The sequence below is a fragment of the Rhinolophus hipposideros genome, assembly GCF_964194185.1.
Source record: "Rhinolophus hipposideros genome assembly, chromosome: 1".
NCBI lineage: Eukaryota > Metazoa > Chordata > Mammalia > Chiroptera > Rhinolophidae > Rhinolophus > Rhinolophus hipposideros.
Genome location: NC_138047.1, coordinates 53,666,630 through 53,682,277, shown reverse-complemented (window position 1 = coordinate 53,682,277; position 15,648 = coordinate 53,666,630). Strand labels below are relative to the sequence as shown.

The window sequence follows — 15,648 nt, the reverse complement described above, 5'->3', positions numbered from 1 at the left end:
GTTATGGCAGCTGGACCAAACTAATACATCACCTTACTCAGTGATATTGGCTACAAGTACTAGCAGCCATTGAAGAATCTCAAGTAGAAGAGTGACCTGATGAGATCTGCTCTTTAAAATAATCACTTTGCGGTAGATAAGATTGACGGGAGGGATAACTTGGAGTCTGGAAGACTAATTAGGAAGTTAAGTCAATGGTCCAGTGAAAGCTGATGAAAAGCATAATTAAGGAAATCCACAGGGAAGGGAGAGGTGGAGTTACATAGGAGAATTGTTAAAGGAGTAGAAATGGCAGGACCTAGAGCACAGTTGGATTCAAAGCAGAGGGAGAGTCAGTCTGTGATGAAACCAAGGGCCCTGGTTTAGGCAGCTGAGCAAATTGTTTATAAAGCAAAATGGGAAAAGAGAGGAGCAGTGGGTTGCCCATGTGAACACTGGGGAGAGCTAATTAAATTAACACTGGCTATCTATTAACATTGGCAGCAAGGAGAAAATGCAGCAGACGGGCATCAGTCCAGATTAAGATCCTAACACCTGAAGCTCAGTGAAGGGAGGCTGGTATACCTGGCAAGGAGTAGCAGTCAGGATATTCTTAGCCTGATGAATTACTGCATCATGGGGAAGAAATGCACCTCACCCAGAAAAGCACAGAGGGTCTCTTTCTGGGAGGTGTATGCCAGCATTCCAGGGTGGAGCTGGCCCTGCAGGCTGAAACATAAGTAACAGAAAAAAATGGAGATAACAATCCTGGCAGCAAGCCTTGGCTCTGCCTTTAAAAGGCTCATAACCTTGAGCAAATCAGTTGGTTTCTCTTTGTCTCATTTCCTTTCACTAGCAAATCAAGGTGAAGATGAAACGATTGTTGTTACGACACTTCATTGCTTAATACATAGAGGGCTCAGCAAAAATCTCCTGGAAGAGGTGATTTATAAACTGAGTAGTAAAAATTAGCCAGATGAACAAGCTAGGAGATAGGGAGATGAAAGATATTCCAGTTATAGGGAACAGCATCTTGTAAGACCCTGAGCTAAAACAGAAAATAGTATTTTCAGAGAACCAAGAAGTGATTCGATATAATTAGAGCAACGAGTTTTATAGGGACAAAGTGAGAAAACCTAAATTGTAAATAATTAAGTCATTTGCTCAAGGTCACAGAGCTAATAATGATCTGATCTGTGATCAAGCATGTCTTCACCAGGCCTTACATTTAAACTAGTGATAGTGTACAACCTCCTCACAACACCAAACAAACAGGAAAAGACCATTGCCAAGGGTAATACTTAATACAGTCCATAAATTGAGGTCTTCAAATAAAAGTAAAAATTTTTCTTCTCACACCTATCTGTTAAAGTTATTTCCAGAGACTTTTGTATCTGGATGCTATTATATTAATAAATGGTGTATTTTACAATAATATCCATGGTGTCTTTAAAACTATACATTCTGATTTTTGTATTTTATTTTTATATCCATCACCCTTCTAGTTACGTATCTATAAATTATCTTGCATTTTGTGCATACACAATCATACCATCTGCTACTAATGGCAGTTTTGCTTTTCCACTCATTATACATTTTAATGTCTTTTTCCAGCCTTGTTAAAATTTTCAGTACAAGCTTGAATGGAAGTGATGATAGCAGGTATTCTTGTTTTGTTCTCACCAAACCTCTTAAACATTTCACCTCTAAGTATAATGTTTGTTGAAGATGTTTTACGACTTTATGAGGTTAAGGAAATCACCTACTATTAAAAATTTCTTGAGTTTCTTTTTAAATCACAAGTGAGTATTGAATTACAGTATTTTTTAATCCTGGAATTTCCACTCTGAGTTCAAACTATGGTGAGATGGTCACACCTGAACCTCATGAACTCCTGAGGAATCCTGGAGATGCAGGTAGAGCACTGTGGTCTGTGAATAGCAGTTGAAAACTTCAGAATTAATTTAATTGGGAACTTCAATAGGTCCACAGAATACTTTCCGTGAGATTTGGACCACATATGCTCTCTCCACCGAACAATACATGCGATCTTAATGAGATTTTTAAAAGCAAAGTAAACAAAACAAAAATACGTCAGAAAGACTGTCAAAGATATAATGCTAAACAATACACGGTAAAAAAAATTCTATGGTGGCAGCTTGGGAGGTCATAATAGCATAGAACATTGTATATAGAATTAGATGCATTATATACATGGTATAAATGCTTTCTGAGTTGTTTATTGCTGGAAATATCATATCTTACATTTTAACTGACATTCATAGTTAATGGTAGAAAATTATGGTAGTGTATACAGAACATTGTATCCTAAGTATATGATCAGTGGAAGATCTGAGACAGATTTGTTTTGAAATACGTATATTTTGTAGTTGTTTTTTAAAAACTTAATAAATAATACTAAATCACTTTATAATTTTAAATGAGCTATTTTTTATAAAGAGAGTACTCCTATTTTCAGTAATTCAAATAGTCTCTTTTCAGAGTCACACTGAAAGATGGAAAATTAATTTGCTTGGCTTCTGAGGATATATGGCTGATAATCATTACCAAACAGATTAAAGACATTTGCAGTATTTGTGAAGGTGTCTTGAAATAAAATTTTTCTTAAGTAGAATTCATAGTGAAACTAAAGCTCTGAAGTATATTTGAGTGAATTGCAACAATACCTTTCATGTAATGTGGCATGACTTGTTATAAGTATCCCTACTAAACATGTGATTAAAATAGCTTAAAGTTGTTTTATGCAATTCAAAGCAACAGTACCTTCTATTATCACTTCCATTTAAACTTGTACTGAATATTTTAACAAGGCTGGAAAAAGACATTAGAATTTATTATGAATGGAAAAACAAAACTGCCATTAGTAGCAGATGACATAATTATGTATGTGGAAAATACAAAATAATTTACAGATACATAATTAGAAGGCTGATAGATACAAAAATAATGCACAAAAATCATAAAAGGCAGTTTTTAAAACACCATTTACAATAACATTCAGATGCAAAAGTCTCCAGAAATAAATTTAACAAATAAAGTGAAAGAAAAAAATAAATTTAAATGTTACTTCAAAACCTCAATTTATGGAATATGTCAAGTTTATAAAATGTAAGATTTACTAAGATGAATCAACCACTTCTACCAAAACTGAATTATAATTTTAATGCACTTTCACTCAAAATTCTCATATTGACATACCGATTCTAAGGTGTATATTAAAGAGCTAAGACATCGCTAATGAAGAACAATAATATCAGAGAACTAGCCTATTTACTTATCAAGGATTTTAATAATGCTATAATAATTAAGACAGTACAGCACTGGTGTAGGTATGAACATATTAACCAATGATGAAAGAAATATGCTAGGACAATTGATTATCCATATATAAAAAACTAAAATTGAATTTTTACCTGACATTGTAGAGAAAAAGATTGATTCTGAATTCTAATTGCAAAAGACAAAACTATCCAACTTTTAGAAGACACTATAGAAGAATATTTTTATGATTTTGAGAACAGACTAGCCATAAGAAAAAAGTTATATTATAAAATATTTATTTTAAAAAACACTATAAATGCAACTGTTTTTGCCACATACACAAATGGCAAATGATTAGTATACCAAATGTTTGTTTTAAAAATACTTTTATGAAATAGCAAGTAGTAAAACAGAACAAATGAGCAAAATAAATAAAATTTCACAGAAGATCAAATATAAATGGCTCACAAGCATGTGAAAAGATATCCAATCTCCTCTGTAATAAGGGAAATGCAAATTAAAACCACAATAAAATACCATTATGTAGTAATTTGGCAACAATTTCAAAAGTCTGACAATTCCTAGTGTTGGCCAGCAGGTGGAGGAAGAGGAACTTTTATGAATATCTTTGGAGGAATAAATCAGTACAATCATTTGGAGAATAGCATTCTTTAGTGAAGTTGAAGATGTTTAAAGCCTAAAGCCAGTAATTCCCCTCCTACAGATATATCCTAGAGGATCTCTAACACGTGTACCCAGAGACCAGTACAAAAATGCTGAGGGCTACATTTTTTATAACAGCAAACTATAAGCCACTCAATTTTTCACCCAACTGTGGAACTGATAAGTAAATGTTGGTGTCACAAAATGGAATAGCAGTCATCTGTAAAAATAAATCAGCCTAGGTTAAACTCACAAACATACTGTTGAGCAAGGGAATTAAGTCATAGTTATACATCATCTCATTTATTCAAAGTTCAAATACCAACAAAATTAAAGAATTAATTTTTTAGGATTTCATGCATAGATGGTAAACTTATAAAGATAAGTAATGAATGATTGACACTGAGTTCAAGGTGAGAATTAAAGTGTGTGTGTGTGTGTGTGTGTGTGTGTGTGTGTGACAGGGAGGGAGAGGGATGAGATTTGAGAGGGGTACACAGAGTGCTTCAAGTATCCTCATAATGTTCTGTGTTTTAGACTTAGAAATGAGCATAGCTTTTCACTTTGTTACTGTTCCCAAAACTGTACATGTATGTATGTATATGCACACACATTTATAGTTTATATATGCATACATATGAGTATGTGTTTTATAGTCTTTTATATCGTATATATAAAACGTGTATACATGTTTTTATACAATCTTTTATATCTATGATATATTGTGCAACTAAGAAAAATTTTTAAAACCTGACAAGTCATATTGCATCTCTTAAGTGTGTAAGGGACTCGCAAATAATCTAGAATTATCCATGTATCCTTACTGCTAACCATGTATCTTTGCTTATTGTGAATGTTCTTTGACTTCAAAATTAAATCTACACACTCCAATTTACATCTTACTCATGTTTTCAGGTCAAATATATGTGGGTTTTTTGGGAGAGGGGACATGACAGTTTCTAGAATGGGATCTTGAAGACTGAGCAGTTTTTCCCTGCACCAAATATGCATAATGCCCACAGTCGTGGTGTCACGTCATGCAGGGAGTCAGCTCCCGCTCCCTGCACAAGAATGCAGGATATGGTGAGGCCAAAAAGAAACACCCACGGAGCCATAGATAAGGGAGTTATACCACTATATTCTCGCTGGTGGCTGGGTTGGAGATACAGGAAGCAAGAGCCGCAACCTGCCGTCTGCTTCTCTGCCAAACAACCCAACCCCACTTGCGAACTGCAATCCACTTGCTAACTCAGTCATGGAAGTTGTATCAGTGGCTAATGGCTAATTGGTTACAGCTGATGGCCAACTAGTCACAGCTGATAGCCATCTGCTACCCAAGTTAGCACCTTTCCACATGAAGTCAAGAACCTGGAAACTGCTCTCTGGGACTCTGTCCCCACACTTGGTCTCCATATATTCTCAGTCTAGAGCATTTTGTAAGTATTTCAGCTCTGAAAATTCCACAGTCAGAGGTTATTTTCCCCCTCAGGATTTCTATTTACATGATTTCTTTTTAGCTACAGCAAGAAGCTTCAGAAATAAACTGAACATTTTCAATGAGTTTAGGATAATTAAAAACAAACAAACAAACAAACAAACAAACAAACAAACATAAATGTCTGAACATGCTGTGTGGGGACAGAGTCCTAGAGAGCAGTTTCCAGGCTCTCGGCCTCACGTGGAAAGGTGCTGGCTCTGGAATTAAATGGCCATCAGTTATGACTAGTTGGCCATCAGCTGTTACTGGTTAGCCATTAGCCACTAATATAATTGTTGTGGCTGAGCTAGCAAGCAGATTTCAGTTAGCAAGTGAGGTTGGTTGGCAGAGAAGCAGATGGCGGGTTGCGGATCGTATGGCTCCTGCTTCCTGTGTCTCCAACCCAGCCACCAGCGAGACTATGATGGTATGACTCCCCTCTCTATGGCTCCATGGGTGTTCCTTTTTGGCCTCACCGTGTCCTGCGTTCTTATGTGGGGAGCGGGAGCAGAGACCCCGCAGGACACCCTGCATGACAAGCTGACACTGCAACTCACAGACACTCACAGACATGAGCCACGTGAGATAAATGCGTAGCAAAACTCTGAGTGAAGAGAGAGACAGCCATGCTTCCAAACTCTTAGTTTAGTATTTTCAATCACTGTAGCGGGCCACAATATTGAATTAACAATTCAACATTGACAGAAATAATTAAGGAACAATCACAAAAGACCCCTTATAATAAACAGGCATTATTGAGTATAAACATGCATTAACCTAGCTGCTACTATGGAACTGTGTTAGGCATACTAGACCAAAAATCCATTCTATAAGGCTTTTATTGTCATCAAGATAAACTATATAAGCATAAAATGAATGGCTTCACTCAGTGAAAATTTATTAATATGATAATTAGATGTGAGATTTTTAGTTGAATATAGTAATTCCATCTGCTAAGCAACATTCAAATAAATATCCTAGATAGATTTGAGGTTAATATTACTACTATCACCCCTATTAAGAGAATTATAAGCTGTTGTAGTTAGTATATCAAAATAATTAAATAGATTTTGTTCTGCCTCTACAAGGATTGGATTTCTTTGACAGTTGACAATCTGCATGTATGTCCTGGTTTAATTTTAGACATTTCAGTTTTTGTTTCGCTTATAGCAAAATAAAAACCAAAAAAGTTCTTCAGATCTAATTTCTCTTTTATGAAACTTTCCAGTGGATAAAAGAACAAGATAAACATGTTTGAAGTCTCAGTAGGCATTTTGGTTTACAAACGTCAGTGGATTCAACATTATCGTGTTCTTCATGCACCGCAAACTAGAGATTAATTTTTATTGCTTTTTCCCCACCCTGTTAAATGAAAAGAGAAGCTTATCAAATGACATTTGTCAGTTACAAGCCAAAAAGGAAGTTGAATTTACTTTTCCCGTTTGTTTTATTTGGGAAGAATGGAGAGTACAGAACGTTATAAATTTGTCAACAGAGATATGATCTTTTTGCCCTATTATTCTTGGAACTATGCAACTTTGAAGGATCCAATGCATTTTCACTTCATGATGATCTAAAGAATATTGTCATGAGAAAGTCGGTGCATATTTTTCAAAATTGTTTGTACAAAGCAGGAAATTAATATGCTTGAATGTATCTTTGCTTTTATGGCCATTTGCACGATCATATTTAAGGTCTTAATAGAATCTACCATTTATTGATAATAATTCTTGCCCTGTCAAGAGACACATATTAAGCTTTAAAGCTGTCAAAACTGAATTACTAACAATGAATTATTATTTCAAATTCTGGTCACTGTTTTGTTAAATGGCCTTGGTTATGTCATATTTAACATACTTTTCTGCATCAATAAATCAAACCCTTTAACTGAATAATTAATACAATTATCGACATAGTGCCACTTTACACATAACCTCTATAATCAGAATATCTCATTTGCCTGCACAGGGGAGATACCATTGAATTGTGTCTCTAAAGATGAATAAAAGCCCAGAGAAAAAGCTGATAAACATTGTAGACGGAATCATAATCCAAGAGGCATAGCTTTGTGACAGCAATGGTATATTAGGAAAAGTTCTCAATGTGAAGTAAAATAAAATGACTTTGTAACATTCAATTAATTGCTGGGTTCTTGGCCTTTTTGTCAAGCAAAAAGGCTGCCACAATGAATCAGAAACACTATTTACACACAATCTTAATCTCCTTGAGTCTCATTTCTCTGTGTACCAAGTAGAGCTGATCAAATTGTATCAGTGTTTGTGACACAGGAGAGCTAGCATGTCTCTAGGTAGACAGGGATGTCCCTGGTGGAATAAACCAAGACAGTCATATCCTAAAACTTCAGGTTTTGAACTCACTCCTTCGCCCCAGGACATAATGTAACAAGGCATTTGGGGGCTCCCTCTGGATTGAAGGAGAGGTAAATATTATCTGTGCCTTTCTACTTGCCCACCCTATGGGCCTTCATCATTTTTTTGTCTCCTTTACTCTATCATGCAAACAGAAGGCCTCAGTCAGCCATTTAAATGCGAAAAGCACAGCTGCTACTCTTAAGACTCAGCGCAAGTCTTGCCAGGAGGGCTCTGGTTGATCCCCACTGGCACTGAGCCAGAGGAATGTCGGCCACAGTCTAACTGCCTTCTCTCTTGCTTTCTCTCTAGGGTGGAGTGAAGCCCAAAGATGGTGCGCGGTTGAGGTGTGGCCCAAAGGCTCCATGAGTCTTCCCTCAGCCCGATTGCACATAAGGGTCCTGTTTGGAGGTTCCCTCCCCCTCCCTATTGCTTTCTCATTTCTCTTTCCACGAGGAGACTGAATACTGGTGTGTGGCCAGGACTGTGGGCCTTTGCGGACAACTGAGGGAATTTTGGCCATGGCGACTCTACGGCAAATTTCCAAAGGTTCCTTAGGTTCCTTCCCAGCCTGACTGCCCAGTAAGGGTGCCAGCAAGATGACTCCTTTGTCTTTGCTGTTCTTTCATCCTGTCACTGTCTCACCTCAATTTTTGAGACACTGGTCTAGGGTCTCTTCCCTGTGGGAGAAGATAAGAATCAAAATGAAGAAGTAGTTTCTAACTGGAATTATAATTTAGGATTTACTAGAATTAAAATTAGTTGTATGGACTTTGTTAAGGTGATTGTGGTGAGGTTTTCCGGGATCCTCACTTTCAAATACGGGTCTCTAATTTGAGACTTTTGACCCTATGCCAGATTGATAGTATATTTAATTTGTAGTGAATTTTAGACCCTTCAGATTTTAAGATGATCAAATTCTCAGGCTTTAAAATAACCTATTATATTACCATGATCTTTCGGCTGCTCTGAGGGCTATGTAAGTTTGTAAGTCATGTTAAACACTTCATTATGAACTGCATCTTACATTTCCCTCCTCGAAAATAAATATTTATACTGACATAGTAGTAACAATATTTACACTGTACTAGTAGTAACAACTATTTGTTGAGGATTTCTTTCACACCAGTACTACTCTACATGCTTTTGGTGTATTATCTTCAAATCTTACAACGCTGCAAAGATTGTTTTCATTTTACAGATGAGGAAATTGAAACTCAGAGGAGGTAAATAATTTGGCAAGGTCACAAAAAGAGGCAGAGATTTTATTTTTTCTTTCAAGTGTGTTTGGCTACAATGCCAATAACTTTCTTTTAGTCCACGCTGCAGTGACTCATAGTACGGGATCTGACAAGAATGCTGGGAAGCAGAGGGAGATGGTGGTTCCACAGTGTGCTCAAAGACAATTGTAGAGTCAGCGTCAACCCACGGGCCTCTTTGACCGCCGTGTGAACTAGACTAGCGGTCAGAACCTTGATTCTCTTCCTTGTTTTGTATTTAGGTAGCTCTAGAAGGGCACTGAGTGAGGTGGTTCTGTGCACTTGTATGCTTTGGGGCCTGTTGTGCAGAGCTTCTCCAAGTTCAAACTTGCTGCTTTGTGTCCAGGTGCATTTGATCTGTTTATGATTATGTTCCTACCATCTCGTTTTCTTTTCATAGGACGGCTAAAACTAAAAGGTACAAGTCACCTGTTGTTTTTACTATAAAGGCAGAGGGTAAATAAAATATTTCCACAGGTGTATCATGCACACAGGTGAAGATGAGGTCCTAGGTGTGGGCTGGTGGGTTTAATAAGTGCTAGCACAAAGACCAGCCTCCATAAGGCAGAGACTCTGCTTTATTGGAAACAGGATAAAAAGGACTCTTACCTTATTATTTTTCTGTTCTGTCAGAGAAAATATTTCCCTATCTTGTTCCAGCAGAATCTCCATCTCTCATCTCTCACATCCTGTCAGTTTCTGGAAATCTCTAGAAGATATGTCAAGAAAACTCTCAAATAATTCATCAGAATCACAGAGTGGGATCATCCATCATTCCTCTTCTTCTGCCCTGGCTTCTTTGCCCAGGAAACATCTGGCACTGATGCCTTTACTGTTTCCTGATGGCTTCTCAAAGTCACATGGTCATACTAGGTGCCACAATTTCTAAGATCGATCTGCCAATGCAGAGACCATCCCTTGCCTGCCCTCATCAACCCGTGACCCTCCTCTTAAATACCCCTCCCCTCCTCTTCCTACCCTGATGTTCCCAACGGAGGGCTGCCTTGCACTCCAAAGTCTCACAGACAATTTAATAAAATACCCACTCTTGCCATTTCTGCTTGTTCCAGGAATGCATTGAATCTATAAGAGCAAGCCAGGGGAATAATGACAAATGCAGACACATTATATAATGCAGACACAATGATAAATGCAGAATGGAATCATTCATGTCTTCTCTCAAGGTATGTAATAAATATATATTGGTTATATATATATGTAATATATATATGTAATATATATATATTAATATATGTAATATATATTATATATAATATATACATATATAATATATATATATATGTAATATATATATATATGTAATAAATATATATTGGTTCACTTTGAAGCTTTCCAGTAGCAGTCTGGAGAAAATACCTAAGTCTGCTTTTCTTTAATTTAGGAACTTTCACAGTAGTTGCATTATTGAACATCAGCCAGTGCTGGTATCATTTGGTTCTTCCAACAATCTCCAATTCCCCTTCTATAATATGTACATTTTCTTAGCCTAAAGAAAAACGCTTTGAACACTGAAATTCAAGTCTCATATGGCAGGCTGAATAATAGCTCCTAAAAGATATACTTGTCCTAATCCCCAGAAACTGTGACTATGTTACCTTACATTGATTGTAACAGGAACTTTGTAGATATGATTAAATTAAGGATCATGCACTGGGAAGATTATCCCGGATTATTGTGGGTGAGCCTGATCTAATCACAGTAATTCTTATAAAAGGGATGCAAGAGGAGTCAGAATCAGACAGAAAGCAATGTGACAAAGCAGGGCAGAAAAAGATTTAGAGGCTGCTGCTGGCTTCGAAGGCTAAGGATGACGAATGGAATGTAGATAGCCTCTGAACGCTGGAAAGATCAAGGTAATAGATTTTCTCCTAGCGTTCCAGAAGGAATCAGCCCTGTGGACTGATTCCTTGACTTTAGCCCAGTGGAATGCCCAGTGGACTTTAGCCCAGTGGACTTTAGCCCAGTGGAATAAATTTCAGTCTTCTGCCCTCCAGAACTGTAAGAGAATAAATGTGTAATGTTTTAAGCTACTAAATTTGTGATCATTTGTTGTAGAAGCAATGGAAAACTAATGTATGGCCTCCACTTTCAATCAGATTGCTGCCTCTTTTTTCTGGAAATTCTAGAGCCACCATCAACTCTCAGGCACTGCTTAGCTCTTTACTCAACTTCTAGTAACAACTACAAAAAGAAGATTCCATTATTGTACCCTTTTTATGAAAGGAGAAATGAAGTTTAAATTAATCAAGAACATCACCTGAAATCACAGTTAGGTGTTACAACTGGAAACTACTCCCAGATCTGTCCAATTCTTCACAGCCTACGTTCTCAATCAACCAATGAGCTAGTTGCATCTCCTTCATCCTTCTCTCCGTACACCAAGTTAACAAGAGCTATGTTATATTTTTAATAGTTATATTTTAAAATTTTATATTGAATGCACACAAGAAGTTTCAGGATCAAAGACATATTTATTAATTACCTCACAGTGAATAAGTGTGTTACTTCCTGCTTGACAGTGAAAGCCAGGTCAATTGTCCTAGCTAGACACTCCATAGGCCAGGGATAGGAAAAAAAGGAAAAAGATTTTCTCTGCTTATAAAGGGAAAGGAGAACTTTGTTCCATATTCCCCTCTGAAAACGTGGTAACTCCAACTTTTTGGTATGTAAATAAATCTCTCCAAGAGCCAGATAGCTCCCAGTTTCCACTTTTAGGACCTATGGATGTCTCTAAATTCTGTGGCTTCATCTTTTTTGACATGTAAATACATAAGGAGATAGCATCTCAGTCTCCCCAGTAACCTGGGGCTTAACCTGAGACCTATTCCTGGATGTAACCATTGGGTCCTCCTGGGAGAGATTAGAAAAGTTTTGTTCTCTGTTAGGATCAGAGCAGTTAATTAGACAAATGGCTACAGATTTAATACTCATGGTATATGAAATGGCTAGGACTTTTCACAAGAACACTGAGAAATCCAAGGAAGTTTTATTTCCCACAGCCTAAAACATATGGCCCTGACTTAGGTTAAGGAAGGAATGAGGGCAGGCATTGATGGAGCTTCCAGAATGATTTGCAGTTGTTTACCTCTGTACAATCTAAAAATTGCTTTTCCATCTTATCTCATTGATTCTGAGCAAATGCTATTGGCCTTATGCAGAGACTATTATACTTAATTTTCAGGGGAGGACATGGAGGTTCAGAGAAGCTGTGCCCAGCTGCTCAGGACAAGCCTGGGCACCCACCGTCTTCCTCCTGCTGAAGGCTATAAAGGTGTCCAGGAACAGGTTCTGAATCAGAGACAAGCACACACCCTTGCTGGCCCTCCCCACCTGGGCACAAACTGCACTCCTTTTCAGGTTTGGAGTATGTTATTTTTCAGGTGACTCAGATCTTCCCCTTTCCCTATCATGAGATGACAGCCTTTGTTTTCTACTGTGGAAGCTGGATGTACTCCTGTCATCCTGGGGCAATTTAAGTTCAAATTTAAATGTTTAGAAACATTTAACCCACCACTCTACCAGTGAAGCACTGGAACAGCATTACACTTGAGATCCTTATCTCTCTTGGAAGGTTAAATAATGAAGCCCTTCTCTATTAAACCTTTACACAGATGAAGCACTCCGGCACTCGATTTATCTACATTTTCCCCCCATTGCACAGATTATTTGAGTTCTGAGGAAGAATCCACTTTACTACAATTTAGCTTCCAGCTTCATTAAGAGGGAAAAGATTGTACAATTGTTTGAAAAACAATGTAACAAAAGTTTAAATGGGAGCTTTTTAAAATATGTATAAACATTTGAAACATTTTAAAGAACTAGAATTGAATAACAGGTTGGTTATACTAAAGTAAAATGAATATTTAAAGTAAACAAGGATTCTTAAGGTGGGTGCCTGCAAGGGCTTTGAAAAAAGTATCAAATATGCCTTTATGAACAGGAGTGAAACTAAGGAGTGCCACCGAGTGACAGCTGTTAAGAAGGTGTGAGCTACAGTTTATTATAAATTTACGCACTTGGGTATTTAGGAGGAATGAAAGGTCATGAAGTAAAACACAAACCCAAGCAAGAAATTTTTTTAAAAAAACTTTATTTTCACGTTATTTGTAAAAATACATCTATAAATATTTAACTTCTCTATTCCAAGACATAGAGAAACACTGCATAATTAACACTAAATAAAGGCATTATGCCCTACTCGGAAGACATAAAATGTCCAAGGGATATTAAGAACATGGTTGGCTTCAACATTAGAAATGTTGACCACATACTGTGAAACTGTTTCAATAAATAACAACTAACATTCTTCTCAACAGTGCAAAAATGGATGTACAAATAACAATCCCTTGCCCTGACAATGATCTATTTGCTTGGATCCCTCATTACTTATCTCTACCCTTTATCACAGTGGGTAGTATGGTATAGTCCCTCTCCCCCACAACCAAAAATATTAGTTAATAAATAAAAACCATTTAAAATCCATCATCTTCAAATTAAATAATAGTCAGGACTGAACTAACTGATTTCACATCAAAATGACCCTTTGACAGTACAGCAAATTACTAAACACATTCATATAGTTAAATATTAGAACATGAATATACAAACTTTGAAAAATAAATAAATACATATGTCAATAAATAGAAGACTCTCATAAGAAATAGTCAGACATGTTCAACAGGGTCCAGGTGGCCCCAGGAGGTATTTGTTTCTCTTCTTTCACTTTGAATTCACTAAGGATGCAGCAATAACCAGTAAGCTTCCTCCTTTGTAGGTCAGTTGGCTCTGTGCCTGTGATGAGAAAATGGTTGCTGTTAGGACTCGGAAACTCGACTTTGTAGCCCTACAACAAGTGGTTACTACCTATACTACTGCTGCCCTATGAGGCAGAAAATGCAAGGCTCCTGAATGCTGTTTAATAAGGGGCCTGTGGTCACAATTGTATTATAGCTTCAAAAAGCCACAACATAATGTCACAAGAAAAAGTACGTTCATGACATCACTTAAGCCTCATAGCAAACCCCATGAAGTAGCTATTATTTTTTCCCCCTGTTATTGAGACTCAGAGAAATAAAGTACTTTCACTGGGGGGTCACAGGAATAATAAAAGGTGGAGCCTGGACTTAACATTTGGAGCAGGGATTCACTGCAAATTCCCTGCTTTTCATCACTCAGATTTAGAGACCTACGTTGCCTAAAACGAGGGGTTCCTCTTTTCAGGTCTGGAGCCACTGAGGTAAAGAGTGTTTGCTCCTTAATGAGTAGGAATCATTTTAGATCACTGGCCAAGTCCACTTAATCTTTTAGGAAGACACCTTTACCAACACTCATTTGAATGAGAATAGAACGGGAGGTGGGGATGGAGGGTACTGGAAACATCCTTCTGGCACCAGAGCAAAACAATGATCTTAAAGACAAAGTTAACTGTGAAATAATGACTTTTCACTCCTTCAGCTACACCCTGGGTTTCCCTGATATGATTTTCAGGAAGCAGTCATTGTAGCCAATGACTCTAATCACATAACTCACTTGTTTAGTATCTTATTGATGATTTTCTTAACCATGGGAGCTGCGGGGTTGAGACAAGCTTCCTGTCCATTCTTGAGAGTGGCTCTGCAGAGAGAAGAAAGAATCCATGTGAGACAGGAGGTCGGGCTGGGGGATCAAGGTGCGGGCATCTGGGCGGTGGAAGTGACAGGACTCTCTTAGCAGCAGCGGCGCGAGAGGCAGCACTTACATGACTTCGGTTCTGTCGCAGTGGGGTCCCGGGAGTGTCACCTTCACACTCTGGATGTGCTTGGTGTGAATTCCCTGCAAGGTCTTTAGGCACTGGCAGCGCAGCTCATTAACCACGGGTGCTCCTGCGGGGACAACAGACTTGGTTAGCGGGGCTGTCCCCCGATGGGCGCCCAGCCGTCCCCTGTCCCACCCTTGGGAACCAGAGCACCAATCTCACCTGCTGCGCGCCGGCAGGCGGCGACCAGGAGCAGGAGCAGCAGCGCGGCCCGGAGGAGCCGAGGGGCGCAGGCGGTGGCGGCGGTCGCGGTGCGGGCCATGGGGCTGAGCTCGGAGGTTCGGGTCGGCGGTGCCTGGAGAACAAGCGCTGATGCGAGAGCTGGCGGAGAGGCTTCTGTGGCTCCCCGAAACGAGCGAACGCCTTTTATCCATGGTCGAAGCGGAAATCGCACAGCCCCTGGGCCAGGGAAACTCCGGGACCTGTACGTCAATCAGAGGTCCGGAAGCTGCGGCCCCGCCCCTGGGAGGAGACCAGCCTGCACCGCCTGCCGCGTTAACTCTGCTGATCGCCTAATAGGGTTTCCGCCCAGATCCCAAAGGGGATTAGGGAGTCCCCCGACGTGTCGTTATTAGCGGAGACAAGCGTCCTGACGAACGTTATCAGGATTGGCGGAGTTAAGGCTGTTGGGGAAGAGAACTGATATTCCATTTGTTACGTGTGCATAAAGGTCTTCTGGCTTGGTGATTTTTATTTGCATCGGTATCAATACACTCCGTTAAAATACCTCTGTCATCTTAGATTACACATCAGAATATTCGCTTTGTTCCTGTGATTTTGCGAGCACTAAGAAACCACACTGTT

At 38.6% G+C, this 15,648-nt stretch overlaps 1 protein-coding gene across 1 annotated transcript; it reads right to left on the bottom strand.

Annotated features, from left to right (window-relative positions):
* Positions 1-13,130: 13,130 nt before the first annotated feature.
* Positions 13,131-15,266, bottom strand: LOC308496109 (growth-regulated protein homolog gamma-like). The gene is made up of 4 exons (XM_081044811.1): positions 15,007-15,266; positions 14,788-14,911; positions 14,580-14,663; positions 13,131-13,841 (listed from the first exon to the last, which is right to left on the bottom strand). The coding sequence occupies exons 1-4, from the start codon at positions 15,104-15,106 to the stop codon at positions 13,826-13,828; spliced, it is 324 nt and encodes a 107-aa protein (XP_080900937.1). The 5' UTR covers positions 15,107-15,266; the 3' UTR covers positions 13,131-13,825.
* Positions 15,267-15,648: the final 382 nt, after the last annotated feature.

What these genes read in the sequence shown, in the direction of transcription:
- LOC308496109 (XM_081044811.1), bottom strand. Translation starts at nt 15,106, where the DNA reads ATGGCCCGCACCGCGACCGCCGCCACCGCCTGCGCCCCTCGGCTCCTC. An exon ending in CGCCTGCCGGCGCGCAGCAG is followed by an intron (nt 14,912 to 15,006) that starts GTGAGATTGGTG and finishes TTGTCCCCGCAG; the next exon opens with GAGCACCCGTGGTTAATGAG. An exon ending in TGCGACAGAACCGAAGTCAT is followed by an intron (nt 14,664 to 14,787) that starts GTAAGTGCTGCC and finishes TTCTCTCTGCAG; the next exon opens with AGCCACTCTCAAGAATGGAC.